A 27303-nucleotide genomic window follows, 5' to 3' on the forward strand; every position below is an offset into this window, starting at 1 on the left:
TGAGTTGTATGGTGACTGTTTATTGTGGTTAAAGTTTTATTTTCCTCTTCACATTTTTGATGACTGTTTCCCACTGGTATCATCCACTAGGTCTCTCAGGCGTGATAAATGTTGTAAGGCCCTTCAATAAAAAAACAAAAATACATTAAACCAATATTCAGAAGTGACTAGCCAATGTAGAAAGCAAGAAATGGTGATTACATTATTTATTGACTTCAAAATTACTGTAAGAAGTGAAGTTATAGAAAAACATAAAAATTTGAGAACTATTTCTTATAAACTTTAACATCAAACAAGTAACAACTAAAATACTTTAATGTTCTCTAAACATTTGCTTGTTTTTAACTCAATTTTTAGTTAATCTGCCAGAGCCTAATAAAAAAATAGCATCACAATTATTATATTTAATAAAAGGTTTTTCATATAATTTTCCTAACAGCTCTGCAAAACTAATTTTTCTTTTGTCATGCTATATGTATCATCTAGGAGAGAAGGCACATAATTCATTTAATATCTACAGTAAAGATAGCTTAAATCTTAAAAATATCAGTAAAAATTCTTAGTAAAACTTATTTTTATCGAGAAGAAAAACAAGTAAGTTCTCCAATAGGCTGAATAATGCATGCTGTGGGATGGTCTATATGTCAAGTGTGTTGCTGATTAGTCAATAAATAAATCACTGATTGGCCAGTGGCCAGGCAGGAAGTATAGGTAGGACAAGGAGGAGAATAAAGCTGGGAAGTAGAAGGCTGAGTCAGAGACACTGCCAGCTGCCACGATGACAAACAGCATGTGAAGATGCCGGTAAGCCACGAGCCACGTGGCAAGGTATAGATTTATGGAAATGGATTAATTTAAGATATAAGAACAGTTAGCAAGAAGCCTACCACGGCCATACAGTTTGTAAGCAATATGAGTCTCTGTGTTTACTTGGTTGGGTCTGAGAGGCTGTGGGACTGGCAGGTGAGAGGGATTTGTCCTGACTCTGGGCCATGCAGGAAAACTCTAGCTACAAATGCATACACTAAAAATCTAGGGTTGTTTTTGTTTTTGTTTTTCAAAATACACATTAGAGAAAAGACTACATCTTCAGCAAATACTGTTGGTCAAACTCAATAACTACATGTAAAAGAGTGGAACTCAATCTTTCTCTTTCACCCTTCACAAAACAATTTCAAATACATCAAGGACCTCAAAATTAGACCCAATAACTTGAATTTGATAGAGGATAATTAGGAAATATGCTTAAACTTATAGGCACTAGAAGAAACTTTCTGAACAGGAAACCCAGGAGCACAAGCATTCAGACAATAATTGATAAAAATGAACATCTCAGGAACCTACATCACTTCTTGATGGCAAAGGACACCATCTTTTAAGTAAAAAGGCAGCTTACAGAGGCAGGAAAAAAATCTGTACCAGCTATACAGTTAACACAGGTTAGTGTCTAGATTACAAAAAAAATCTCAAAAAAACTAAAGACCAAAAAAAAAAAAAAAAAAAAAAAAAAAAAAAAAAAAAAAAGCCAAACCAAAAACCCAAATAACGCAGTTCGCACCGGGGAGCAGCAGTGCAGTGGATTAAGAGCACCTGCACTCTTGCAGAAGACCTGCTGGTTCCAGTTCCCGGCACCCATACAGTGGCTCACAACCACCCCTAACTGCAGTTCCAGGGAACCCAATACCTTCTCCTGACTTCCACAAGGGACCAGGTACACATGTGATACACATACACACACATGCAGGCAAAATGTTCATGCATATAACATAAAAATAAAAGTAAATCCAAAAAAATAGTTTTAATTAAAGCACATAATTAAACAGTTCTCAAAAGAAGAAATACAAGCAGCTGATACATATAACTTTCCTAACATTCTTAGCCATCAGGGAAATAAGAATTAAAAGTACCTTCAGATTTCATATTACTTTAGAATGTTTAAAAATTTTTAAATAAAACAAATGATAGAATGGATGTGGAAAAAAATACATATGCATTGTTGGTGGGAGAGCAAATTAGTGCAGCCACTATGGAAAACAATATGGAGATTCCTCAAAAACCGAGAAACAGATGTACCATATGATCTAGGTATACCACTACTAGACATATACTCAAGACTCTATAACCTACTACAGAGATATTTGCTCATCCATGTTCATTGCTGCTCTTTTCATAAAAGCCAGGAAATGAAATTAGCCCAGATGTCCATTAGCTGATTAAACAGATAATGAAAATGTAGTACATTAGACAATGAAATATTCAGCTCTTAAGAAAAATGAAATTCTCAGATAAATGGATGAAGCTGGAAATAATCATTGAGTGAAGTCATTCAGACCCAGAAAGAAAATGTCACATGTTCTTTCATGTAGATAGTAGCTTTGAATCTTTAGATGTGTTTTAAATGGAGTACCCACAGAAGTTGAGAAACTTGTAAGGAGTCATGCGTGGGAGGGATTTTCAAAGGAAAGGAGCTAGAACACAGGTGGGGATGAAGCAGGAATGGAAAATAACAGAGCAAGCAGTGGGATAGTGGATGGATGAGCAAGGTAAAAGAAGAGGTATGAGGAGGAGTAACACTAAGAAACCTTGAAAATCTGTGTAGAAATCTAATACTATAGAAGCTTCCTCAAATATACGCAGGCACATAAAAAGAGTTGAAATAGAATTACCCTATTATAGTGGGACAATGCCTCTCCTAGCACCACAGACTATCAAATAGAAAACCCAATGCCAGATATGAGTTCTCTCTCCCCAAAGGGTTTGTCAGTGAAGTCCTAAAATCTCCCTGAAATATTAGGCTATGGCCACTGTTCTTGGCTACCCTCCAGAACTTGATGGTAAAACCCTATTGCTGAAAACACCACATACTTGAGTCATAGGGTGTGAAGAAATCAAACTAGTACCAATGTGAAAACTTCATCCATATTGCTTAGTTTTCACAGTACTGAAAGATACTATGCACGTTAAGGAGAAAATTAATTATAAACCCTGCCTAGTTGTGAACTCTATAAGCTACAATAACTATCAGCCGGGCAAGATATGCCACTGTTGTAATAGTGGCATGAATGTTATAGAAGTAACCAAACACCTTCTATTGGATTTAAGGTCCACTGAACAAGACATAGTTCATATTCTGATTCCAGTAATACAGCCAAGAACTCATAGCTAGGTGGCCATAGGCCCTAGGGGAGAACCTGCTACTAATATTCTTCTAAATGCACACCGTATTGCACTGACTCCTAATAACCTATCACATAATCTTCATCAGAGAAAATTCTTTTTGTAGAAGACCGTGATTAACACGGAGGCCCACATCTGGCCAACATGAAGAAAATAAGAAAATAAGGGAGTGTTCAAAACTAAATGGGGCATCTGTATGACACCCATTCCTTCAAATGCTCAGAGATCATCACATTTCGTATTTCTATAACTAAATGCAAATGTAAAGAACTTTATTACCTGACAATAGAAACAACTTCTAGTATTCAATGATTATTTAGCACAATATGACTAAGAAAGTTAAATGTACTGTTATATAAAACTTATTATTCTACTTCAGATGTGTAAAGTATCTTTTACACATTTAGTGTGTGTGTGGGTATGTGGGTGGGTGTGTGTGTGCATGCTCTTGGCACTTGTGTAGAACTCAGAAAACAATCTGTAGGAATCAGTTATGCCCTTCACTACATGGGTTCTAGGAGCTGAAATCAGATCATCAGGCTTGGCAGTAAGTGCTCTTACCCACTGAACCATCTAGTCAGCTTCACATATGTCAAATGATGCATTAATGGCTAGATGAACTCATTTCATAACAAACTATTGTTATAGTCTATCCACAACAGTACTATATATCTCAAATTGCTGCTTTTATTCTGAAATGAAAAGAGAATCTGAGCCAGGCATATATATACATTTTAAATGAGTATCTTTTTAGTCCTTAGGACTATTTAAATAGGAAGTTGCACAGGTTAAAGAGAAAGAAATGTTCTTAAAAAATAATACATTCCATGAATAAGGAAGACACTCAGTGTTGACCTCTGGTCTCCACATGTGCATGCGCGCACGCACACACACACACACAAATACAACATATACACACACACACATTTTAAAATAAATTTTAAAAAAACATAGTGTGCTATAAGAAGCTTAAATATGCCTACCATAGATTACTCTTGGAACTACTGAATTCCACCCTGATTTTTGTCAAAGGAATTACTAAAATGGATTTGTGTCCATATTAGTAAAGAATACTTACTTTTGAAGAGACATAGTAATAGGAATCATATTTTCCTTCAATTGTAATTTAGAGAAATCATCCTCTGACACCTATTATTAAAAACAAAAAAAAAATATTTGAAATAATTAGTTATACCAAACTATTTTTGGAGAGCAATTATACTTTCATTTTTCTTTCATTCTAAAACTACACTTAGACTCACCATTCAGTTCTTCTAAAATATGCTTCTGAACACATGCCCATTAAAGAATCTTACTTTAGCTTGAAATTACATCTTCACAGAGGTTAGGTTTCAATGATGTTTAAGAGAGTAAGTGAAGGACAGGTTACACTGTGTCTTAATGCTATGATTAGAGTGTCAGGAGAAACAATGAATACTGTAATTTGAACGACCAGGTTGAGACACTAAAGTTGATTCACTTGTCATGCTGACTATAATAAAGCTCTACAGAATGGCAATAAAACTGATCAGGAAAATAAGCTAGGCACAGAAAATCAAGCAACACATAATCTCACTTACATATGGAATCTGAAAAGTACAATTGTTAAAGCCCTGGGGCTGCCACCCAACATGGGCGCTAGGAACCAGACCTGAGTCTTCTGTAAGAGCAAGCCTTCTTAGTCACTGAGCTATTTTTCCAGCCACTGGATCACATAGTAAATTAAAGGCTGGCTGAGCAATGAAAAATGAGATGTTAATTAAGTATATAAAATTACACTTAGGAGGGGTAAGTCCAAGATAGCTACTATATAACTATGGTGGTCACAGTTAATAACAATCCATTACAGACTTGAAATTTTCAAGGAGTAGAGATTTTTAAATGTTCTCACCATAAAAATAATATGTAGCTGGAGTTTTCCTGCCTGGCCCACAGTCAGGGCAAATCTCTCTCACCTGCCAGTCCCACAGCCACTCAAACCCGACCAAGTAAACACAGAGACTTATATTGCTTTCAAACTGTATGGCCGTGGCAGGCTTCTTGCTAACTGTTCTTATAGCTTAAATTAATCCATTTCCTTTAATCTATACCTTGCCACATGGCTCGTGGCTTACCGGCATCTTCACAAGCTGTTTCTCATCGTGGCGGCTGGCAGTGTCTCTCTGACTCAGCCTTCCACTTCCCAGCTTTATTCTCCTCCTTGCCCCGCCTATACTTCCTGCCTAGCCAACGGCCAATCAGTGTTTTATTGATTAATTAGCAACACATTTGCCATACATCCCACAGCAATAATACCTACAGAAGGTGATTGTGGGAGCTCACAAAGGTTTTCTAATGAGATCTGAGCTTGCTTTACACAGCAGGGTTGCATCAGGGAATGGTTTGACCACGTGCATGGTTATCAGGTGTTTGGGATGGTCTGCACTTGACTGTGCTGGGGAAGGTCTTTTGCTCCACCCCTTGGCATTCCTTTAAAAGCTCTTTAATAGAGACAGAAAGGCTGGTGCGTTTAGACCCAGGCAGTCCTGAGGCTCTCCTGTGTTTCTGTCTCTCTCCCCTATTTCTAGCTAAGTATTTCTCACTTCTCCCTCCTCAAGAGTACCCTGGGGGAAAAAGTGGGGGGACAGGTGATATACACCAATTAGCTTGATTTAGCTATTCCATAATCCATACCTATTTAATATATCATATTACATCAAAAATATCAAAATTTTTGTCACAGAAAGAAAATAAAACTGAAAGTAAAAAGGCTAATTGGTCTATATTCATGTTCCACTTGCTAGTGAGTGGCAGTTAGAATTCATTGCCAGTAGGTATGGGAGAACAGAAATCCTGTGGTCCTGTAGTTTGAAAACTCATCCTCTACAGAATAACATGAAGCAGAAACAAATTTTTCAAACTTTCTAGGAAATACACAAATTGAAAAAGTGTTGTATTCAGAAGTGCCAATAAACACATAGTAACAAAAATAAATTTGCTTTTCTGAAGTATAAAAGTGGAGAAGTCTAATTTTGAGAACATTTTCTAGGCTTCACAAAACCTGTAGGAAGTTTTTGTGTTTGTAAGAAGCCAGACAGTTTAATTCTGCAGGATGCTTAAAGATGACACTGATGTCTCTTTCACAGGATAACTGTAGCAGCAGCATCTATAAATAAGATTGGACTTGTAAACATAAAATAAACAAAAAAATAGCTCAGAAGCAGAAAAAATAACCCCTTTAGAAGTCTACTAATACTAGGTATGAGTAAAAATTTCTAAAACATGCACAATTATAATACAATTCTCCAGCATGTAGTGTGTTGGCATGCTTATTCACATGGAACTGGAGGCAGGTCTAAAACAATCTGGTGAAATCTGTTATAATTTGGAATCTGAAGTGACCCTACAGCTCAAGGTTGATCCTCAACCACTAACACTATTTTGGGAGGTGGTAGAAACTCAGAGACGGGATTTAAATGGAGGAAGTTGCTCACTGGGGCCTTCCTCACTTTTCTTCCTCAGCAGGATCGTGAGATGCACAGCTTCCCCCTACCTACCCCCTAACCACTCCTCCTGCTGCCTCCATGTCCTGCCTCATCGTGGGCCCAGAGTCAGTGGAGCCAAAGACTATGAACTGGAAGCTCTGAAACCATGAGACAAAATAAATATGTTTACGTCACGGCTCCTGCCACTGTGAAGAAATTAATACAATTTTAGATAAAATCACACTTCTCAGTTCATAAATCAATGCTTACTTGTTTAATTTCTTCTTTTGGCTCTCGATTTTTACTCTGATTAAAACTTTCTTGCACTGCTTGAAGATTAAATAACATTTGTTTCAAGGCTTCAACAGGACCATGATGTTTGCCTCCAGATAGGGTAGAGCTCTAAAATTAAATGAGATGATAAAATTAAACTATTCAAATATAAAAGGAAACAAGTACATTGGTTATTATGTATTATTCCCCAGCAAAGAATTGATGCAAAAATCCAGACAATGTATTAAAACTGGTGTTTTAAAAAATCAAATCTGTTGTATTTGTGGTTGTATTTGTGGTCTTACCTAGCACCGGACCCTGCAAGCCGCAATACCAACCTGCCAGAAAAGATGTGCCTACTGGTAAAATAGTGCCATGACTACTACAGGGTAGTCTTTCGGATTGGATTTGAAGAATGTTCCACAGAAGGGAACTGGATGATGTCTGTCAGCAACCCACAGCTAGGGAAAGTCACTAAGGCAGAACTTTACTATTGTTATTCTGCTAAGTGGTCAAGCTATCTAATTGCTTTCTACATATTTATATTTATAACCACAGACCTGAGCTGCTCTTGGCCTTGGTCAGGGCAGTTTCTTTTTGTAGTGGACTGTAGTCAATGGAGAGATAAAATGATGAGAATACAAGACTGAGTTCTCAGCCATAATTCAGACACCTATATTAGTACCACATGGCTACAGCAACACCATGGAAGAGGAAAGAAGAAAGAAGCTGAAGGAGAGAGAGGACTGCTGTGCTGTCCTCTGGAACTCACAGCAGCTCTGGTTCCGTGTACAAGACTTACAGAAGAGGAACAAGCCATCATCCCAGCACAGATGACATAAACGATCTCCAGCCCCATCCTTTACTGAGGAGTGACTAGAAGCTGATGGCTACTGGGAGAAGAAGAATCATTCTGCTTTGAGGATGTGGCCATTGTAGGTTTCTCTGCTCCTGTGGATGATGCCACACCCATCACATATGGGCTGCACTAACTGGATTTAGTGATTAACAAAAACAAACAAAAAAAGAAAACAAGACGAAGCTGAAAGAGGGGCAGGTTGGGGGCATATGGGGAACTTGGAGGGTGAAAAGGGGGCCAGGTAAGACTGTATTTCATTGTGCATATAAAATTCTCAAAGAAAAACTCTCTCTGTGTGTGTGTGTGTGTGTGTGTGTGTGTGTGTGTGTGTGTGTTAGCTAATTACTCCTAGGCATGGGGTCTGACTTGGAGGGTCCTTGATACACACCCAGTGTCACCCCACTAAAGAAGGCTGATCAAAGAAGTGTTTTTAAAAATCAAAACTACTAACTCACCACCTCGCCATACCCAGTCTCCAGGTGAAATTATTTAAAATTAATAACAAACAGTTTAGCATATTCCTCCTAATCCTTGATACTTTAAAAAGCTTAGTAGCTTAAAACCACAGCTTTTGGACAAAAATGTCTTCAGAATCTATGTAAACCAAAATGTTCTTTTCAAATGTCTAAAAAAAAAATTAGTTATCAACTGAGTGAGGACTAGATTTCAAATACATCTTTTTCAACACACTTTCAAGTATGTTTTCATTGGTCAGAATAAGGGAAAGAGGAAGCCTTCTTCACTGGCTTGTGAAAATTTAAAATGTTTGCAGTCACTATGAAAATGGATTGATTAGTCCTCAAAAGCTAAAAGAATAATATATATGCGTATGTGTGTGTGTGTGTGTGTGTGTGTGTGTGTGTGTGTATTCACACCAGCTACTCCTCTTGGTTCTACACCCAAAGAACTACATCAACATGCCACTTGCACATCTGTGTGAGCTGGATACAGAGAAGTATCAGAACAAGAAAAAAAAAAAACAAAACAAAACCAGACCCTATTCAAATAGACTGAAGACTGGCCTATGGAAACTGAGAACAGAGACAGAACAGCTAAGCAGTGCAGAGAAGCAGAAGGTAACTCAGTGGCAAGAAGTAAGTCGAACCAACAGCTCTCTGGTAAACAAGGGGAAACACAGCTTCATCAAAAGGTAAGTGAGGGAGTCCTAGTGAACATGGACAAGCAGTCTGACCCACAGATAAGATCACTTCATAAATGGTTCAAAGTTTTGTTAACTTCTTTTGTGACTTGTCCAGCAGGATGAATGAGCAATGAAAAGTGTAGCACGAATCTTACAAGGTCTTATTAATAAAAACAAACCTGAGACCTGGTACTGGGGTGAATGCTGGAAGATCAGAGAAGCAGAACAAGCCACAGCTACCTCACCTCGCCAATTCCTCAGCTGATTCTGTTTCCTCAGACTGGAAGCCTCTGAGTCCTCATCCAGAATGAATCTCAGCTGAACTGCGACTAAAAGCCTTAAAGATTAACCAGGCTCTAGTTTCTGGTTTTCACACCTTATATACCTGTCTGCTTCCTGCCATCACTTCCTGGGATTAAAGGCATGAGTCACCATGTCTGGCTGTTTCCAGTGTGGCTTTGAACTCATAGAGATCCAGATGGATCTCTGCCTCCAGAATGCTAGGATTAAAGGCGTGTGTGCCACCATTTTCCGGCTTCTATGTCTATCTAGCGACTGTTCTGTTCTCTGACCTCAGATAAGTTTATTAGGGTGCACAATATATTGGGGAACACAATATCACCACTTTTCCCTTTTTTGTCTAAAATTTAAAAAAGCTTATAACTAATACAAGAAAAACTATATCCAATAAGTATATACAATATATACAGTCAAGAATTACATTAACAATGTTTAGTCCATTAACATTTGACAAATTCAGACAAAAAATTTTCATTACTTATCCTATTTAAAACAAGTAATTCCTTTTTAAATGTAGATTCAATAATCTCCCTTTTTATCTTATCATATCCATATTCTCTCTTTTTTTGAGTAGACCTAAAAATCTACCTTTTATCTTATCATTTCTAAATCTTCTCTTTTTTCTTTTTGGAGTAGATTCAATAATTTACCCTTTGATCCTATTATTTCCGTATCTTTTTTCAATGGTCTACCTCAGGCGAGCACTCCTGCTACAGTGGCATCTTGACAGGCATTAGTCTTAGTTAGACTTCCGTTGTTGTGATAAAACACCACGACTAAGACAACTTACAGAAGAAGGCATTTGTCTGGGCTTAGAGTTTCAGAGGGTTAGAGCCCGTGACAGGAGCAGGAACAGCTGAGAACTCACATCTTGATCTACAAGTAGGAGGCAGGGAGGAAACACACTGGGAATGGCACAAGTCTTTTGAACTCAAAGCCCAAGCCCCAAGAGTGGAGATGATACACTTCATAAACAAGTCTACACCTCCTAATCCTTCCTAAACAGTTCCACCAACTGAGGACCAAGTATTCAAACATATGAAAATATGGGGGTCACTATCATTCAAGCTACCACAGTACCTATTTGTTTAAATTAAGATACCCTGGGGCCTGAGAACCAGGAACCTAAATTCAACTTGCTGCTGAAATAGATGCTGGGAGAATTTTATGGAGAATAAGAGGTGCAGGCACTGATAAATCAAATAAATAAATAAACAAGTAAATTAATAAATAAAATGGAGACATCAGATAGTTTCATTCAGGTAGTAAATGGTACAGGGAGAAGGAAACCCACTCTTGGTAGTTTCATCAACTGAAAAAAACACTGGAGTCTGATAGTCCGAGGTCAGCAAGTGTGTGAAACCCTGAAGCAATGAGATTTACTGCAGTTGAGTCCAAGAGCTCTGAAGATCCAGCAAACTGATACTATCTAGTCATATCCCTCTAACAAAATGGTTAATGTTTAAGCTTTTTGAAAGGTATCAGCCTATACAATCTCAGTGCCAAAGTTGCCTTCTCTCTGTACTCCAAAAATATTTGATAGATTCCTCCCAGCTAGAATAGTAGCCACTTTGCTGGAGGGTGGGCAAATCTATCTAACACATTGACTGCACATCTAAGTACAGGCAGCAGAGGCCCCCTGGTGCACAACACAAGGAAGTTAATACAGACAGCTCTAGTAGACATCCTAACCTTGTTCAGCACAAGCTCAGCACCAGCACCAGGAAGTCCAGCTGACCCTCTACCCACATCCAGAGCTGACAGTCTCCAATCTGACCACCAGAAAGCCATTCCAAGCCAACCTTATTTTCTCTTTTCTTCTTTCCTTCTTTGCTCTATGTTTCCCTTTCTCTTTGTACTATTACTTTTACTTTGATTCTATTTTTACTCTCCTCAATATACTTATCTAATTTTATTTATATATTTTTTCAGAGACAATTTTTTGCCTCATGTTTCCCCTTTGTATTTTAGTACTATTTTGACTTTACCTTTTTTTTTAAAGAAAAGCATCAATATTTTTATTGCTATTGGTCTACCATTACATTAGTCTAATTTTAGTTATGAAGTTCTTTATTACTAGGAAATCATTTTCATTTCTTTCATTTTATTATTTATTTCTTTTAATTTCTTGATCTCTTCTTTCTCCTTCCAAAGTACTCTTCTCTACCCCTCTTACTTTTCCTGTCTTTTATTTCGCCTTGCTTCTCTCCTTCCCCTCACTCATTTGCTGCCTCTACACCTACTCTAAGTACTATCTGGCCTAACAGCACACTCTATGGAGGTTGGTTACCAGGGACATAATAATGGGCTTTCATCAATTTCACCTGTATTTCTCTCTTTGATGGATTAATACTGTTGATGCTACAATGGTCTGTCCTCACTACTTAGTGCTATTGATGGGCGATGGGAGTTTCCTTGAAACTGAAGTGTTTCCTCCAGGAGGGAGAGGGAGACTCAAGAGATTAAAAAAGGAAAAAAACAGTCTCACAGGTGGAAAAACAGAACCTTGGAAGCAAGTTCAAGACAAATGGGATGACATGAGCATCTCTCCAGTGAAGGAAACAGACACCAAGCAAAGAGATAGAGTATGGGTAGGAAAACACTATCTAGGATCTGGCCTAACCTTAAAAATTCTCCTAACACTTGTTTCTCTACCAATGTTCCTTTACTAAGTAATGTCATCACCCTAGCTGCTTGGCTGAAATATCTTGGATTCCTTCAAGACACATCTCAAACCCAGCAATTGCTGGCCACCTCCAATGTGCCCACTCCACCCAAATCACTACTCTACTATTCCGGAGACTGCAATGGTCTCCGGCATGAGTTCTCTACTCCTTCCTAGGGTCTCACTGCATTTTCTACTTCACAAATCTCCTGGTCAAGCAGCCACCTTCTTAACATTCTTTTGTTTGCCTCTTCTGACGGAGCTACACTGACTCCCTGAAAATCCTCGAATATGTCAGTCATACTCATGCTTTTAATTCAAATCATGTATCATTTTTTAAAATGCATGTATGTACATTTGTATTTGTAAGACATACAAAGTGACTTTGTAAAATAAGGTAAGAATTTAAATTATTATGGTATGTATACTATTGGAGAACTAGCCTACAAAGAAATATCATTTCCCCTACAATGGTCTCCTTTATGTTTTACAGAGGGAAAAATAATATATAATGACAATTTAAGCTGCATGTATAATTCAACTCTAGTTTCTTGTACTTTAGAATAATAAAAATAATGAAAATAGTCATGGTTTTGTGAGTATGTTGGAGAAAAATGGATTTGGGAAGCTTTACTGTTATTTTAAAATACTAAGCAACAGAAGTCAGTATCCACAAATTAACTACAGACTTTCCTTTACTATACAAATTAACTTTACTCACCTGATTCTCATCACTTAAAAAGTCTTCAAGAATCTCATTAATACACTGTGTCCCAGAACTTTGTTGAAGACGGTCATCAGCTTTAACAGGGACAGGAGATTTGCTAAACAGGGTTTAAAGGATACAGCAGTAATTAAGTTCCCAAAGTTTAAAAAGCAGGTATTACATAATTCGAAATTTTTTCAGTTAAAAACAAGTGAGACTATACAGACAGCTCAGCAGTTAAGAGCACTTGTTATGATTACAAAGGACCACACTCTTCTCCCAGCACCCACATCTTGTGGCTCATAACCACTTGGAACTCCAGCACCAGGAGATTGATATATATATATATATATATATATATATATACACCTCTTCTGGCTTCCAAGACACTGTAATCTCACACATGCACACAGTTGACAATCTGAAGTTGTGAGCAAAAAAAATTAATGTCATGAATATGACTCATATTAAAGGTATATACTAATTCCCCCATCTTGTCCCTAAACCAATACTCAGCCTCCTGTATCTTCTTGCTTCTCCTTTCCGGCTTTACAGACAATACATACACCAAGTAAACTACTACTTCTCAACTGACTCTCCCAGCTATGAAATAGCTTCAGAAGCTCATGTCTGACAAGTACCTTCTCCCAAGCAAATATGGGAAAGCTGGGAGTGTGGCTCAATGGCAGAGTCCTAGCCTGGCATCAGGAGACTCCGGGTTCCAGCCTCCATGCCACGCATACATTCCAAACAAGTTATTTATCTAACGATAATCAGAAAACACAAAAACTCTGCAGCAGAGTCTTCACTTCAGTTTTATGTTCGCCGACTTCCAGACAAGACAAGCCCACCTAAAAAACTGCTAACAACACAGGGAAAACTGAGAAAAACTAAATTTGAAAATCTAAATCCCAAATTGAAAACTCTAATCCTAGTCCCACTTCCATATGACTTTAGATAATTTGTCTGTTTAATCCTGAGTATCTACATTTATTGTCCTTATTTCACAGAAGTACTGTAAAATAACTAATTCTTTATGGTCATATATATAGGAAAGGAGTACTAAGGCAAAAATAAGAATTTTCCCAAATTGACATTCTATTTATCACAGAAATGAATGAAATTATCCTATTTCTTTATATATCATTATAAAGTTATATTTCTAACTTAAAAACACAATATCCAGTAACCTTCATATAAAATTTGAACACTACATGCTAATCATCTTCTAAGTAAGCACTTCTTTGTTGACATATCTTACTTATACTTTGCTATAAGCTTTTTCTCAGCCCAGGTAGTCTTTTCACTAACCACTCAAGAGTATAGTTTTACATATCCATTCAAGATATAGACCACAGAGCAGTTCACTACACTATCCTATTTTTATATTTAAAATTCTCACAACAAAATTTGTTTAAGGAGCTGGGCGGTGGTAGCGCACGCCTTTAATTCCAGCACACGGGAGGTAGAGGCTGGTGGATTTCTGTGAGTTCAAGGCCAGCCTGGGCTACAGAGTGACTTTCAGGGAAGGCGCCAAAGCTACACAGAGAAACCCTGTCTCAAAAATAAAATAAAGTAAAATAAATTTGCTTAAGGTATAATTAGTTGATTTTGATTATGTTCTACATTTTACTCTATGTGTATGGTGTGTGGATGTATGGACATGTTTGAGCCAAGAACAACCTCATATGCCTTCCTCTACTATTATCTATCTTATTTTTAAAGGTCTCTCACTGAACCATGGCTTTCCAATTCAGCAAGACTAGTTTGCCCCAAAACCCAGAGATCCTCGTCTGCCTCCGCAAGCCCTGGGATTACAGGTACACACCAACATACTCAGCTTCTTACATGGGTGCTACAGATCCACACTCAAGCCCTATACAAGCACTTTACCAACTGACCCATCTCCCCAGCATCTACGTTCTACCTTTTAGAACACTAAATTGCTTCCTATTCCATTCTGCTTCATCCTGGAATACTTTGCCAGTCTTCAACTGAGAGCTATTTATTCTTCTCAGCAATCTATCTTTTCTTTTTCTATAAGCATAGTCGTGAGTTGACTCTCTAAAAATGAAATGCTGGGTGCAAGTTACTGGGTCATATCATTGATATTACTTGAACAAAAACACAAGTTTTATAGCCTAAATGCAAAACATATATACAGTAAATGCAGTAAAAATTCTACTCCTAAGGAGCTCTGATATTTATTCCGCATTTTGGTCTCAAGTGAAAACAAAGCACTGTATTTTTTACTAACACAAAGACTAACTGATTAGCAAATAAGAAAAATGAAGGAAGCTAACATTAAATAAGCTAGTTATAAATTCCTTTTTTAAAAGATATTATTGAAATTAGTTGAGAAATAAAACTAAAAGGAGAAAACAGTTTACGAGCAATCACCAACCCCATGTGATTCATAAGACAGTTAACCCTTGGTCAGAAACTAGCCTCAGTATTTCCATTTTCAAATCAACTGAATCGTCTTAACAACCCTAAGTAACTATAATTTCTCCATCCTCAAAATTTAAGGAACTTACACTGGTATCAAAGCAAAAGAGTACGAGATGAGATGGGATGACAGTCAGATCTGGCATTCCAAAGTGAAGTATTCAACTGAGAACCGTCGGGAAAGAACCCACATACTTGGCAGGCTGCCAGGGGAGAAATGAAGGCTACAGAGCAGGACACTGTCTCAGAAAGGAAAAAGGATCCAGGAATTCCAGAAGACACTTGACTATTAGAGCCTAAGATACAAGATAGATACAGCTTACCAAAACTGTGTTTCTGGTGAGTCTAGATGTAGTAAATACACTAATGAAAAACTTCCTTATATAAGCGCTGATCAATACCATGCTCATCTTAGGTGTGTAGGTACTTTTGAATTATTCCAAAAATCAGTGTCACAGGAAGACTGAATGAAAAGAACTCTACAAACTACAACAGACCATATCTAAAAATGGACCGTCATCTCAGGAAAGTAATGAGTAAAAGAGAAAATCAAAATATATATAAGAAATGAATAACAGGTGTCAGGAAGACAACATTTAAAAAGTAATGAGAACTCAATAATGCTACTCCAATTACAAAATAAATTTTTGTCAAGTTCCATTATATATATAATATATATGTATATTTATATATATTATATAATTCAACACTAAAACAAAATGAACATGTAGCATGTATTTTATGAAAGTATATGAAACATTATACCATCTTGTATTAACAAATGAAAAGTGCAACTTAAACAAATGAAAGCTAGATCATAACACTGTTAATTATTAAGTCATGTGGAAAGCAAATCTGATGTTGACATAGCACTTTTTCACTTGGCACACTAAACAATGTCACTTACTTACAAAGTAACAGGGACATTTTCCCATGATCGCTCTGCTTCAAGCTTATCTAAGGAGCAAGGGCTGTCATCCTTCTCCACAGGCTTTGCTAAGTTTTCAGTAGACTGCTTGAGATTCTTCTTAGCCTTCAGGATAAGCAATTCGAGTTTGTCACCTAATTTTAAAAAGACTCTTTAAGAAAAAAAAAATACAAGTCTCAAAACATCTCACAGTCAACAGGAAGTAGACTATTTGGAATGTGCACTCTATGACAGCAAACCACGACAAAGTGTGATACTTGAAGCAAAGAAAAGAGAGACTTCATAGCTTTAGTGTTAATCATACACATTACAAAAATGTTATTCCATCATAAAACTTCTACAAAGTATGTTAAATTTTAACATATCCTTCGTTTTAAAATAAATGACGAAAAACAAAGTATTACCACAGAATGGCTTTTGGAATTGTCCTGGGAGAAGTGGATTCTCACACTGACATTGGCTATTTTCAAAATCACATTTATAGTCATTAACTAATCCTTTATTCTCACTGAAGGAATTTGTAAAGTTTGAAGGTTGAAAAGAATATTCAAAACAATTTACTTTATTTGTAAGCTGAGTAGTCCTTTGTGTTTGGTAACTATGCATAAGGGAATATTCATCTTCATTAAGAAATTCAGAAACCCTTTGACTATTTGCATCAGGTAGCAAGTCTTGATTGTGGAGCCAAACTGGATACTTAACATCAGGTATACTAGTTACCCCTGAGACATTAAGATCAGATTTCTGGCTAGTGAGCCATCTTGGATAATTCTTTTCAGGACCAGACTTCGAACTGTCCTTGAAAGATGATTCTTCAGGAAAAAATAAAGATGACTCCAAAACATATTTATTATTTCTAGTCATAGGTTTTGGGGCTCTGGAGCTACTATATTTCTTTCCATTTACATTGGTATATACATCAGGAGTAAGTACATTATCCTTGCTCTTGGGAGTAGAGTCTACATGAAAATTTGGATTCTTCTTAATGTCCGATGAAGCCCGTCTTCCAATGTTTTTGTTTTTCTTGCTTAGTCGGTAACCAGGTTTCACGTAAGTGAAGGAAAAAGATCCATCTGCTGGAAGTCTTAACAAATCGTCAGTGGTTAGACTAATGGAGTCCATGTCATTAATTGTCTCTCTTCTATAGTGTACAGAGTTTAAGTGCTGTTTGTGATCAAGATTTTCAAAAGCTGAAAAACAAAGCATAATTCTGTTTATTTTCTTTATCATATGTAATAATCAACAGTGAATAAGAATTAAAAATTTAAGAATCGGCCGGGCGGTGGTGGCGCACGCCTTTAATCCCAGCACTCGGGAGGCAGAGCCAGGTGGATCTCTGTGAGTTCGAGGCCAGCCTGGGCTACCAAGTGAGTTCCAGGAAAGGCGCAAAGCTACACAGAGAAACCCTGTCTCGAAAAACCAAAAAAAAAAAAAAAAAAAAAAAAAAAAAAAAATTTAAGAATCATTTTGGTGCTTTCCCTTTATCATTAGTTTTGAATAAAAATATTAAACATATAAACTGGTAAACATGCTTTTTCATACCTCTTCAGTGTTTAAATCAGCTGAATTTGTGTGTATTCTCTAACTTACTGTTTCTCCAACTTTCTCTGCACAGACATTCCTTTTACATTAATACATTCACAGTAAGGTTGATGACTGAAAACTGGCTACAACCTAGGAAGAAGTGTGCTATTAAACCAGGTAGAAACAGTCTGCTTTCTCTCCTAGTCACCTTGAAATGGCATGACCACACAGAGAATACTGTTCTAGGTCTATCCTAGAATATGTCACCCATATCCTTCTCACTCTATACTCTTCTGCAAGTGTTTAGTAGAATGTTTATCAACAACTCATTTTTCCAGACTTGTCTTCATGAAAGCTTTATTAAGGACAAACTCAGCATATTGTGACTATTGATCCACAGAATACAAATGATAAAAAATAACATTCCTGTCTCACCAGCTGAAACTGAGCAAGTATAAACTCAGAATGATTGGGATTATTTAGGCATTATCTTATGAAGACAATAGCAATATTCTTTCCATTATGTTACAGAAAAATGGATTAAGAGCTCAGATCAGCCATTTACTATTGTCAACTATATTTACTAGTGTCCTTGGTGTTCTCTCCAAGGTCAAAAAGATCTTAGCCAAAAACTCCTAGGATCATGACAAGTATACAATCTGTTTTAGAAAATATCTGGACTTCAGTAATATAAAAGTTATTTTTATTCCAAAATAACAAAATAAAAATCCAACTTTATAAGGCACATCTCTCAAACGTGTTAAATCACTGGGCATAAAAGAATGCAAGAAAGCCTAGAGAACAGAGCATACCATTGTTAGGTTTGTGCACACAGCTGGAAAACGGCAGCACAGTATTGGACTCCCCATCAACATTCACTCTGCCCGGGTTTGCTCCAGGATATCCTCTGCTTCGATCAAAATCATCAATGTAAGCCTGCAAAGCCTCAGACGCAGAACTGTACAATTTGTCCTTGTAATGAAAAGAGCCATCTGAGTTGGAGGAACTACTCGCACTTAGGCTGCAGTTTGCCAGGAGAGAAGACACTGAAGATTCCCGAGAACATACTCTGTGTTTTGTGCTTGATTTTGACATGGTTTTCTCAAAATAAGTTATTCATTTCCATTAAATACTGCAATAGAAATACACAATGTTACAGTGCCAATGGATGACTATAAGCAATAAAAACTATGAACTATGTAAACAAATTTTTTTCAGTAATAAAATTAGTTATCAATAATAGATATTCCTACTTAAGCACTGAATGTTTCCTATTTCCTATTACCTATACTGTTAGTCATTTCATGAATGATTTAGAAAAAAAATTGAACACCTGCTATGTGCTTAGAAATACACATACAAAAATATACACATACGTATACATGGAATATACCAAAGAAAAGGTACTCACTGTTTTAAAAGTCCAAAAATCTACTAATGGGCAGTCCTTTTTTATTATGGTGATATATTCTATGACATCACAATACCTATCATTCTCCAACGGATGGTAATTTTTAAGACTTACAAGCCTACTGCCATGAATTACAGATAGCAGGTAGTCCGTTTTCATGCCATCAAATAAAGCATTAGAAACAAGAACAAGGAATGACACCTTCTTTTAATTCTGCAAGCACCAATATGAAACTTTAGCCAACTGTTTCCCTCTCCAAAAAAATAACTACAGAGAACAAAATATTTATCTACAAAAAACATTAAACTACAAATTTTATTTCCAAATGGGCTAGATATAAGCCTTTTTAAAAATAAGTTAAGAATCTCCTCTTGACCTTCACATCCCTGGTACTTTTGACTCTTTTTTAATTTTTTAAAGTATTTTATGTGTATGGACTCTGTGCCTACAGGCATGCCTGTTGTCCAGGAAGGCCAAAAAGGGCTACAGATCCCCTGGAACTGTGATTACAGGTATTTGTGGGTGCCAGGAATTGAACCTGGGTCCTCTGGAAGAGCAGGGAATGCTCTTAATGACAGCATTTCTCCAGCTCCTGTATTTTCAATTCTTAAATAGATTCAGTTCACCTTTCTTGAGCAAGCTTAAATGATTTGGAAATTCATTTAATGTTTTCAACTTTCTGTTTTTCAGTTAAATTGAGAGAACTCTTAGCATAACAATAAGAGTATATTTGTAAACAAGAAATGACAGAACAGACAGGTATTAACTCAGAGCATAACAGTCATTGAGAACTGAAGTATTCTCTCAACTAAAAAGTCACGAATAGGATGTGCCACATGCTTAATTCTGGCGATAATCTGGGAAGTTTTTTGTTTAATGTAATATTAGTAATGTCAAAATTGACTTGTAACAAATTTCGTAATTGAATAAAAGTCAAAGGGCCGTAGTAGCTCCTGCCCGTATTCCTAGCACTCGGGGGCTGAGGGAGGAGGGTAGCCTTGGTTAGCAACAGCAAAATATAACAGTCTGATTCTTGGTTGCTCAATGCCCTGCTATTGGTTTTGCTTTAAAAAGGAACTGAACAAAGTCAATTTTATGCTTTCTTTATCCTTCTTACGAATCTTTAAATTAGCTCAACTAAATCCGTTTGAGTACCATTTATGTCTTATCAGAATACAAATTAGGCTGCCGATTCTACACAAAACCTTAAGAACCAGCAAAATCCAGCGGTTGGATTTAGTTCTCAGTGAGTGGCTACGCGTTAGCTCCATTTACATGACAAAAAAAAAACCCGAAATTCTTATGGAAAGTTTTCAAGCCTGCGCAAAAGTAGGTAATTTAAGAAACCCCTGAGCACCTATAGCCCTGCTTCCAACAATTATCAACCTACTTTAACAGTTTATGATACCCTCCCTCCCATTTCAGCCACGGGACTGTTTCCACTTACATCTATTTTAAGTAAACCCCATATATCTTACCATTCCCCTTCGCGAGCGCTTCGGTGTGAAATCTCCAAAATGAAGCCCATCGTGCTGAACGATAAACTTAGGGCAAGAAATGTCAACGACTCTTGATTTAAAACACAGACTTATCGATCGTGTCAAGACTGCAAGGGGGACGGAGATCGCTTCTGGAAGTTAAGAACAACTCTTGGAAACCGCAGCGCTCAGAGTTCTAAACCATGGAAGCCAAGCAAGGCCGGCTCAGTCTGCAGAGGGAGCGTCGATGGAGCGGGAACAGGGTGACTTTCGCCAACCTTAGGCTGCACAGCGTTGGCCCATCGGTGTCTGCGGGGTGGCGGCGTCCCTGTGGGTGGCGGGCACAGACACCGTCTTCAGGGAGACCCCAGGGACGCTGCGTGACAGCGGTCAAGGCCCCCGCCCCGAACCCGCAGCCCCGAGCCTCGCGGGGGGCCCCTGGGTCACTGCACCCCAGGTCACCCCGACTCCTCTTCCATAGAGTCCCCTCCCTTGGATGGGTCCCCGGGTCTCCTGGATCACTGCACCCCAGGTCACCCCGACTCTCCTTCCATAGAGTCCCCTCCCTTGGATGGGTCCCCGGGTCTCCTGGATCACCGCACCCCGGTCACCCCGACTCCTCTTCCATAGAGTCCCCTCCCTTGGGCGGGTCCCCGGGTCCCCTGGATCACTGCACCCCGGTCACCCCGACTCTCCTTCCACAGAGTCCGCTCCCTTGGATGGGTCCCCGGGTCCCCTGGATCACTGCACCCCGGTCACCCCGACTCTCCTTCCACAGAGTCCCCTCCCTTGGATGGGTCCCCGGGTCTCCTGGATCACTGCACCCCGGGTCACCCCGACTCTCCTTCCATAGAGTCCCCTCCCTTGGATGGGTCCCCGGGTCTCCTGGATCACTGCACCCCTGTCACCCCGACTCTCCTTCCACAGAGTCCGCTCCCTTGGGCGGGTCCCCCTCCTCCGTCCCGCTGGGGAAGGATGCGCGATACTCACCAGGACACTTTTTAAATCGCACACTTCCAGACCCTCGGTCGAAAGCCCTGGCCCTTGGCAAACGGGACGACGCGACAAAGCATCCCCGAACCCGACACCGCCCTCCTCGGGACCGCTGGCTCGTCGGCGGCCCCAGGCCAGGTACACAGACGCCCGCGCGGGCTTTCAAACCGACCCAACATGGCGCCGGCCCGCGGGGCGCATGCGTCGCGCTAGGCTCGGGGAGGGGAGGGGAAGGGGCGGGGAGGCTCGAGAGCCCCGCGGAGAGTTCAGAGGTCAAAGGGCGTTGAGGGGCGTTAGATCGCCGTCCCTCCGGGGAGGTGGGGTTTCTCCCTGGTCTTCTCTCCACCCAGGTCCCATGCCGTCCCCATCCCGGCCACCGCTCTTCCCAGTGCAGTGAGGCCGGGCTTCCTGGGCTGCGGGAGGGAACTGTGCTGGAGGAGACTTGGAGGCGCCCTCAGGAGCGGGGGTCCCTTTTCTGAGAGTCAGATCCTCAGCCCACGCCTTTCCAGTGAGCTTCGCGCGGCTTCAGAGCATCCCCTCCCAAGATAGGTACCAAGTCAGCCAACGAGCACTCTGCCCACTAAGTCCTTCCTCGGAGCCATCCCCATCCCCGCCCCAGAGCTCTGACCCTCCTGGGCTTCCACCTATATCAGACAGGCTGCAGATTCAGGACTGGGGAAGGAAGGAAGTCGGATGGACTTGTGGTGGGATTTAACAAACTCTTCGGGGACTGTGATTCTCAGGAAGGAATGGCAGTGACCCAACCCGGATGAGGGACCTGGTCGGGCAGCACAGAAGGAGGGAAATTATACCAACATAAAGATCACTGACTTGTGTGAACCTGTCTTATCAGGCTGGGACAGGATATGAGGTGGAGAAAATCAAGTAGCCACCGAGTGCCCTATCAAAAAAGATGCCATCTCAGCATTGGTCTGTGTTGGTTTTCCACTGAGCCTATGACTGAAGACATCCTTGACTTCCATCTAGTTCATCCAATGTTACATCATCAGGTAATAGAACTATAATTTGGCTGTGTCCTGCACCTTGGTAGCATCTCTGGCCTTCTAAACTTCACCTTCCTGTTTCTCTTAGCACAGGAAGTTGGCAGATGCCATAGAATATAGTTCAGTGGTTCATTTAACACACATCTATTGTGGAAATGTGAAATGGTTTTAAAATAATTATACAACCCATGCAGAAACTTAAAACTAGTGATAAATGCCAACAGTGGTGAAATTTCTATACCAATATTAGGTAAGTCACTGAGAAATAAAAACCTGTGTTTTTATTCACTAGGACAAGGCCATATTGGAGACCAGCCAAACGACGTTTATGCGTGGCCTTAATAAAACTAGATTCTTTAAAAGCCTAAATTTCATCTTGGTATCTTTTTAACCTGTCCTTTTAAAGGTTCTTTATAAGAAATAGCTTGGTGGTACAACACTTGCTTAAGGTGATAAATTCAATCTTCACACTGAAAAAAAAAAAGAGTACTTTTCAAACTACTTGGTGGTGGTTTGAATAAGAATGGCCCCATAGGCTCAGATGTTTGAATACTTGGTCTCCAGTTGGTGGAACTGTTTGGGCAGGATTAGGAGGTGTGGCCTTGATGGAGGAGGTGTGCCACTAGAGAGTCGGTTTTGAGGCTTCAGAAGGCTTGTGCCATTTTCTGTGTGTGCCTCTCTCTCTGTCTCCAACTTGCAAATCAAGATGTAAGCTCTCACCTGTTCCTGCCACCCATGCCTTTGCTCTGTCATGATGGACTCTAATCCTTGGAAACCATAAACCCCAAATTAAACATTTTCTTTTGTAAGTGGCTTTGGTCATGGTGTTTTATCACAGCAATAATTTTATCACAGCAGTAGAGAAGTAAGGCCTTTTACTTCCACTTTAGGAATGTGTTTTTAATCAAGATATAAAGTGTTAATGAAGGACATTATGGAGGTGCAAAATAATTTATAAAATATGTTGACCTAAGTCGTGGATCAAAATAACTCTACCTCTGCTTTATCCCCTTACAGGTTAACAGATATGGACATCTCCACCAGGATTTGGAGAATAGTTTCAATGGGCACTAAAAATCTGGACTAGATTTGTTAACAAAGGTAAAGAAACCAGGAGTCTAAAATGGTTTTTCTAATAGAAAAAAAAAAATATCACCTAGTTATTCTGCCTTTCTAGGAAACTAAGCAAGAGAATACAAATTTGTGATCCAACCCAGAGAATTTTAAGTGAGAGCTAAGGATCTTCTAAATGTTGTGATACTTATGTGTTAAGATGTATTAATGCACTTAAGAGCCAGTTATTTGAAAAACATTTTAGTGATCGTTATAACTATTCATTATAAGAAACTAACCTTATTTGAGCACCTTGAACACAACTCCTCACTGCTTCAAGCACATTTGTGTATAACTCTCTTAGCCTTTATGGATCTCTGTGAGTAGTATTATCTCCTTTCTATAAACGTAGAAAGTTGAAATTCAAAGCCTAAGCAGTTTGCCAGCTTTTGTGTCAGAGTTGGGCTTCAAATCCAGATACGTTACCGTGTTCTTTGTAACATCTCTCCGGCCTCCCCAGCTGAACACTGGTTGGTGGGCTGAAGGACCAATGATCCCCCAGCTGCCTGAACGCATTCACAGGAGACTCAGTGTCTTCATTGTTCTTGCTATAATTACTGTTGTACTTAGTTAGGGACCCAATACATATTACCATAGACTAGATGGGTTATAAATAGCACAAGTTGATATACTATGTGGCACCAGAGTGCCATAATGTTTGGTTTCTGGTCAGGGCACTCTTCTGGAATGCAGATTGCTACGTTATGGCTGTGTCCTCAGGGCAGAGGGGGCAAATAAGCTGTCTGAAGTCACTTAGAAAGACACTAATCTTATATCCATGAAGTCTCTGCTCTCATGACCTAATCACCACCCAATTTCAGTCTATGAATGTGGTGGAATGAAAACAGTCATTTGCAGTACTTACCAGCAAGGAGAGATTTAGTAAATGTGTTTAAACTGAATTGCTTTGAATATGATCTTGTCTGAATAGTTGACATTTCAGTAAAGGATTCAATGAAGCATAATCTCTCATGAATTTTTCCACGGAAAGAGAACAGTAAATATAAGGACCTTGAGATAAGAAGTTTCTGGGTTGCATTTGAGGAATATCCAGGAGTTTGTGGCTAAGTGGACAGGAAGATAGCCAGTAGGTGCAGGCTTGGAGAGGAAATCATATATGGTCTCTGCCAATCACTTTAACAGTGTTAATACCACGAGCACATGATGAGGAGAGAGTGACACATCGTAAGGAAAAAAAGAAGCTTTTTAGAAATAAAGGTTTATTGAATGACTATAACATGCCATGCTCTGGGCATTTGTTTAACCCACTTAGGACTTTATTTAACACATTGATTCTTCAGGATGTTAGGTATATACTAATTTTACATCAAGAAGAAAATAAGAAAGTAGAAATATTACATATCATACTTTACATAGGGCAAAGATCGGATTTCACCCAGGTCCCTGATTCCAAAATCTGGCTTTAGACACAATAGCACATTTTCTCATTTGAAGAAAAGTCTTTGAATGCAAGTGATCAAGTAATTATTTTGAATTGCTAAATGACAGATGTGGTTAAAAAATAGTATTAAAATGTAAGAGAGTACACCTATAGCACCAACTAGTTGAGAGACTGGGGCAGAAGAGTGGCTTCAGTTTATGAATTTAAAATTTTCTGCAACATGGCACTTTCTTATTTATATGATTCTATTTTACCAACCATTTGTTTTTAAATTTTCACAGGTAGATGGAGTTTAAGGCAATTGCCCAACAAACTGCTGAAGAAATTTTAGCTTACAGTCAAGATATATCTGGCTGGAAAGTTGTTAAATCTTCAGTAAGAAAAAAGTATTCTTCAAGAGTTTATTTTTAAATTGTTTTTTACTATAAAGATACTTTAAAATAATATGTTCTTTTGTAAGCCAGAAAAATATAGTTTTACTTTTGTTTTGTTTTTTTGTTTGTTTTGTTTTCTATATCTGACAGTTAATTTATTTCTGGATTTTATTCCCCTTTGAGAAAAAGATAATTGTTTCCAAGAAGACTTCTAAATTATTCCGCGGAAATCTGTAAGTACATTTTCCCATTTACAGGCATTGTTTTAAGTTCAATGGCATTACCAAATCTGGAAGTCAATACCACTTCATAACTAGAACAAACTATTTAATAGTCACCGGGAAATGATGCCTGAAGTCATGTGCTTTTCATAAGCTAGAGCAATTGTGTATTGTGCAACAGTTTTCAGACATGAATACAGTCACAAAGTAAATTGCTTCTGGACAGTGTAGAGCTACTTGTTCATATGCACAGGGCCCTGAGATCCATCCCTAACACCAGAAAACTACAATATGTGCACAAAATACTCCTAATTCAGTAGGATGGGAAAGTTCTGCAAAAGTGCATTGACATTTCTTGCCAACAGTAGCATTTTTAAGATGTTTAGAATGCTTCACTTTTCTCTCAAACCACTAAAAAGTAATTTTTCCATCAGTCTTTTTCTCTTACTCTTAAGTGCAGATATTTTTCCTATAAAGTGCTTTAGAAGCATGTTTTTGAGCTTGGACTATTTCAAACACAAGTACACTAAAGGTGAATGTGCTAACTTTTTTTTAGGTGTTCACATATAGTTCTTGGTATCACATCTGTTCCCTCGGATCACTGTGTTATTGAGACAACCATGACCAAATATTTAGAAAACACTTCTTTGAAAACCTATACTTGTGCCTCTGGCTGTCAGTGCGATTTTTGTGGTTGTTTTTTTGTTGGTTTTTCATCTTACTAAAGTGTACCTGTATTTGTACACCAGTTTTTGTGAGTTTGTTGTTGTTTTGGAGATAGCTCTCACTAACTCAGCTTCTCCTGCTTTAGACTCCTGCATGCCACTTTTTTTTATTAATAGATAAGGATGACATGAATTTCTCTTAGTCATTTTAATAAGTACCAAGAAAGTAATTCTTTCTTCTGTTGTCTAAGCAATAATAGATGACCTTAACAGTAGCACTTTCCAAAGTAAACCGAGGGTGGGAGAGGTGTAGGTATACTCAAGTCCAGGCATACCAGGGAAGTCAAACCTGTTTTAATGGTCAGCTTGACACAATGTGGAATCACTTAGGAAAATAGTCTCAGGGAAGGATTTTCTAGACCAGGTTGGTCTGTTGGTATGTTGTGGGGCAGGGGCGGAGGGGTGTCTTGATCAATTGATATAGGAAGACCTAGGATGCTGTGGGCGGCGCCATTCCTTTAGCCTGCTTTTGTCATGGAAATTTTTTCTTTCACCTTCAATTCTAATATACCCAGATAGTTTGGTTGGGTATGTTAGACTAGGTTGGCAATTGTGACCTTTTAGAGTCTGAAAGACATCAGTCCCATCCCTTCTTGGTTTGGATTGAAAAGCCAGCAGTTGTTCTGATGGCTTGCCTTTATATGTGACTTGGTCCTTCTCTTTCACAGCTTTTGATAGACTTCCTTTATTCTATAAATTTAGTATTTTAACTATAATGATTTAGGGAGTTCCTTCGCCTGGTTCTATTTGGTGTTCTTTGTGTCTTTTGTATTGGGGGTAGGGGCTTCTCTTTCCCTATTTCCAGAACTTTCTGCTATGGTTTTATTAAAAATATCTTATATGCCTTTTGCATGAAATTCTTCTCTTTCTTGTATGGCTATAATTCATAGGCTTGCCTTTTCATAAACTTGCATAATCCATTCATACTTTTTTTAAACTTTTATCCTTGACCTTGACTGATTGATCCAATCCTATAGTTTATCTACATATCCTGCTGTTTTCTCTTTCACATGATCCACTGTATTGCCAAAGCTTTCAATTGTACTTTTATTTATCATATTTTTTCATTTCCATCCTCATTTTGATTTGCGCTTTTC

At 38.6% G+C, this 27303-nt stretch overlaps 2 protein-coding genes across 15 annotated transcripts in view; one reads left to right on the plus strand and one right to left on the minus strand.

Annotated features, from left to right (window-relative positions):
* C19H18orf54 (chromosome 19 C18orf54 homolog) lies at nucleotides 1–22332 on the minus strand. Of its 4 annotated transcripts, none has more exons than XM_059246414.1 (9): nucleotides 22199–22332; nucleotides 20375–20702; nucleotides 18298–18617; nucleotides 16366–17151; nucleotides 15945–16095; nucleotides 12601–12703; nucleotides 6912–7043; nucleotides 4256–4326; nucleotides 1–121 (listed from the first exon to the last, which is right to left on the minus strand). In XM_059246414.1, exons 3-9 carry the CDS (start codon nucleotides 18578–18580, stop codon nucleotides 49–51), a joined length of 1599 nt encoding a protein of 532 aa, XP_059102397.1. In that variant the 5' UTR covers nucleotides 18581–18617; nucleotides 20375–20702; nucleotides 22199–22332; the 3' UTR covers nucleotides 1–48. The 4 variants fall into 4 exon arrangements, with proteins under 4 accessions (XP_059102397.1, XP_059102396.1, XP_059102398.1 ...); XM_059246413.1 differs by lacking the exon at nucleotides 22199–22332 and adding an exon at nucleotides 21365–21567; XM_059246415.1 differs by lacking the exons at nucleotides 20375–20702; nucleotides 22199–22332 and adding an exon at nucleotides 18897–18914.
* Stard6 (StAR related lipid transfer domain containing 6) overlaps nucleotides 20575–27303 on the plus strand; it is a 20627-nt gene continuing 13898 nt past the window's right edge. Inside the window, exons 1-6 of one of the 11 annotated variants that reach the window (XM_059246420.1) lie at nucleotides 20575–20637; nucleotides 21302–21505; nucleotides 22111–22377; nucleotides 23389–23472; nucleotides 25168–25261; nucleotides 25411–25493. In XM_059246420.1, coding sequence (XP_059102403.1) covers nucleotides 25172–25261; nucleotides 25411–25493 — 173 coding nt within the window. In that variant the 5' untranslated portion in view covers nucleotides 20575–20637; nucleotides 21302–21505; nucleotides 22111–22377; nucleotides 23389–23472; nucleotides 25168–25171. Of the gene's footprint in view, nucleotides 20638–21301; nucleotides 21506–21606; nucleotides 21917–22110; nucleotides 22378–22421; nucleotides 22622–23388; nucleotides 23473–25167; nucleotides 25262–25410; nucleotides 25494–27303 lie in introns of those variants that run through there. The other 10 variants (XM_059246425.1, XM_059246421.1, XM_059246423.1 and 7 more) reach the window with 10 other exon arrangements.

Source organism: Peromyscus eremicus, chromosome 19 (genome assembly GCF_949786415.1).
Source record: "Peromyscus eremicus chromosome 19, PerEre_H2_v1, whole genome shotgun sequence".
Classification (NCBI taxonomy): Eukaryota; Metazoa; Chordata; class Mammalia; order Rodentia; family Cricetidae; genus Peromyscus; species Peromyscus eremicus.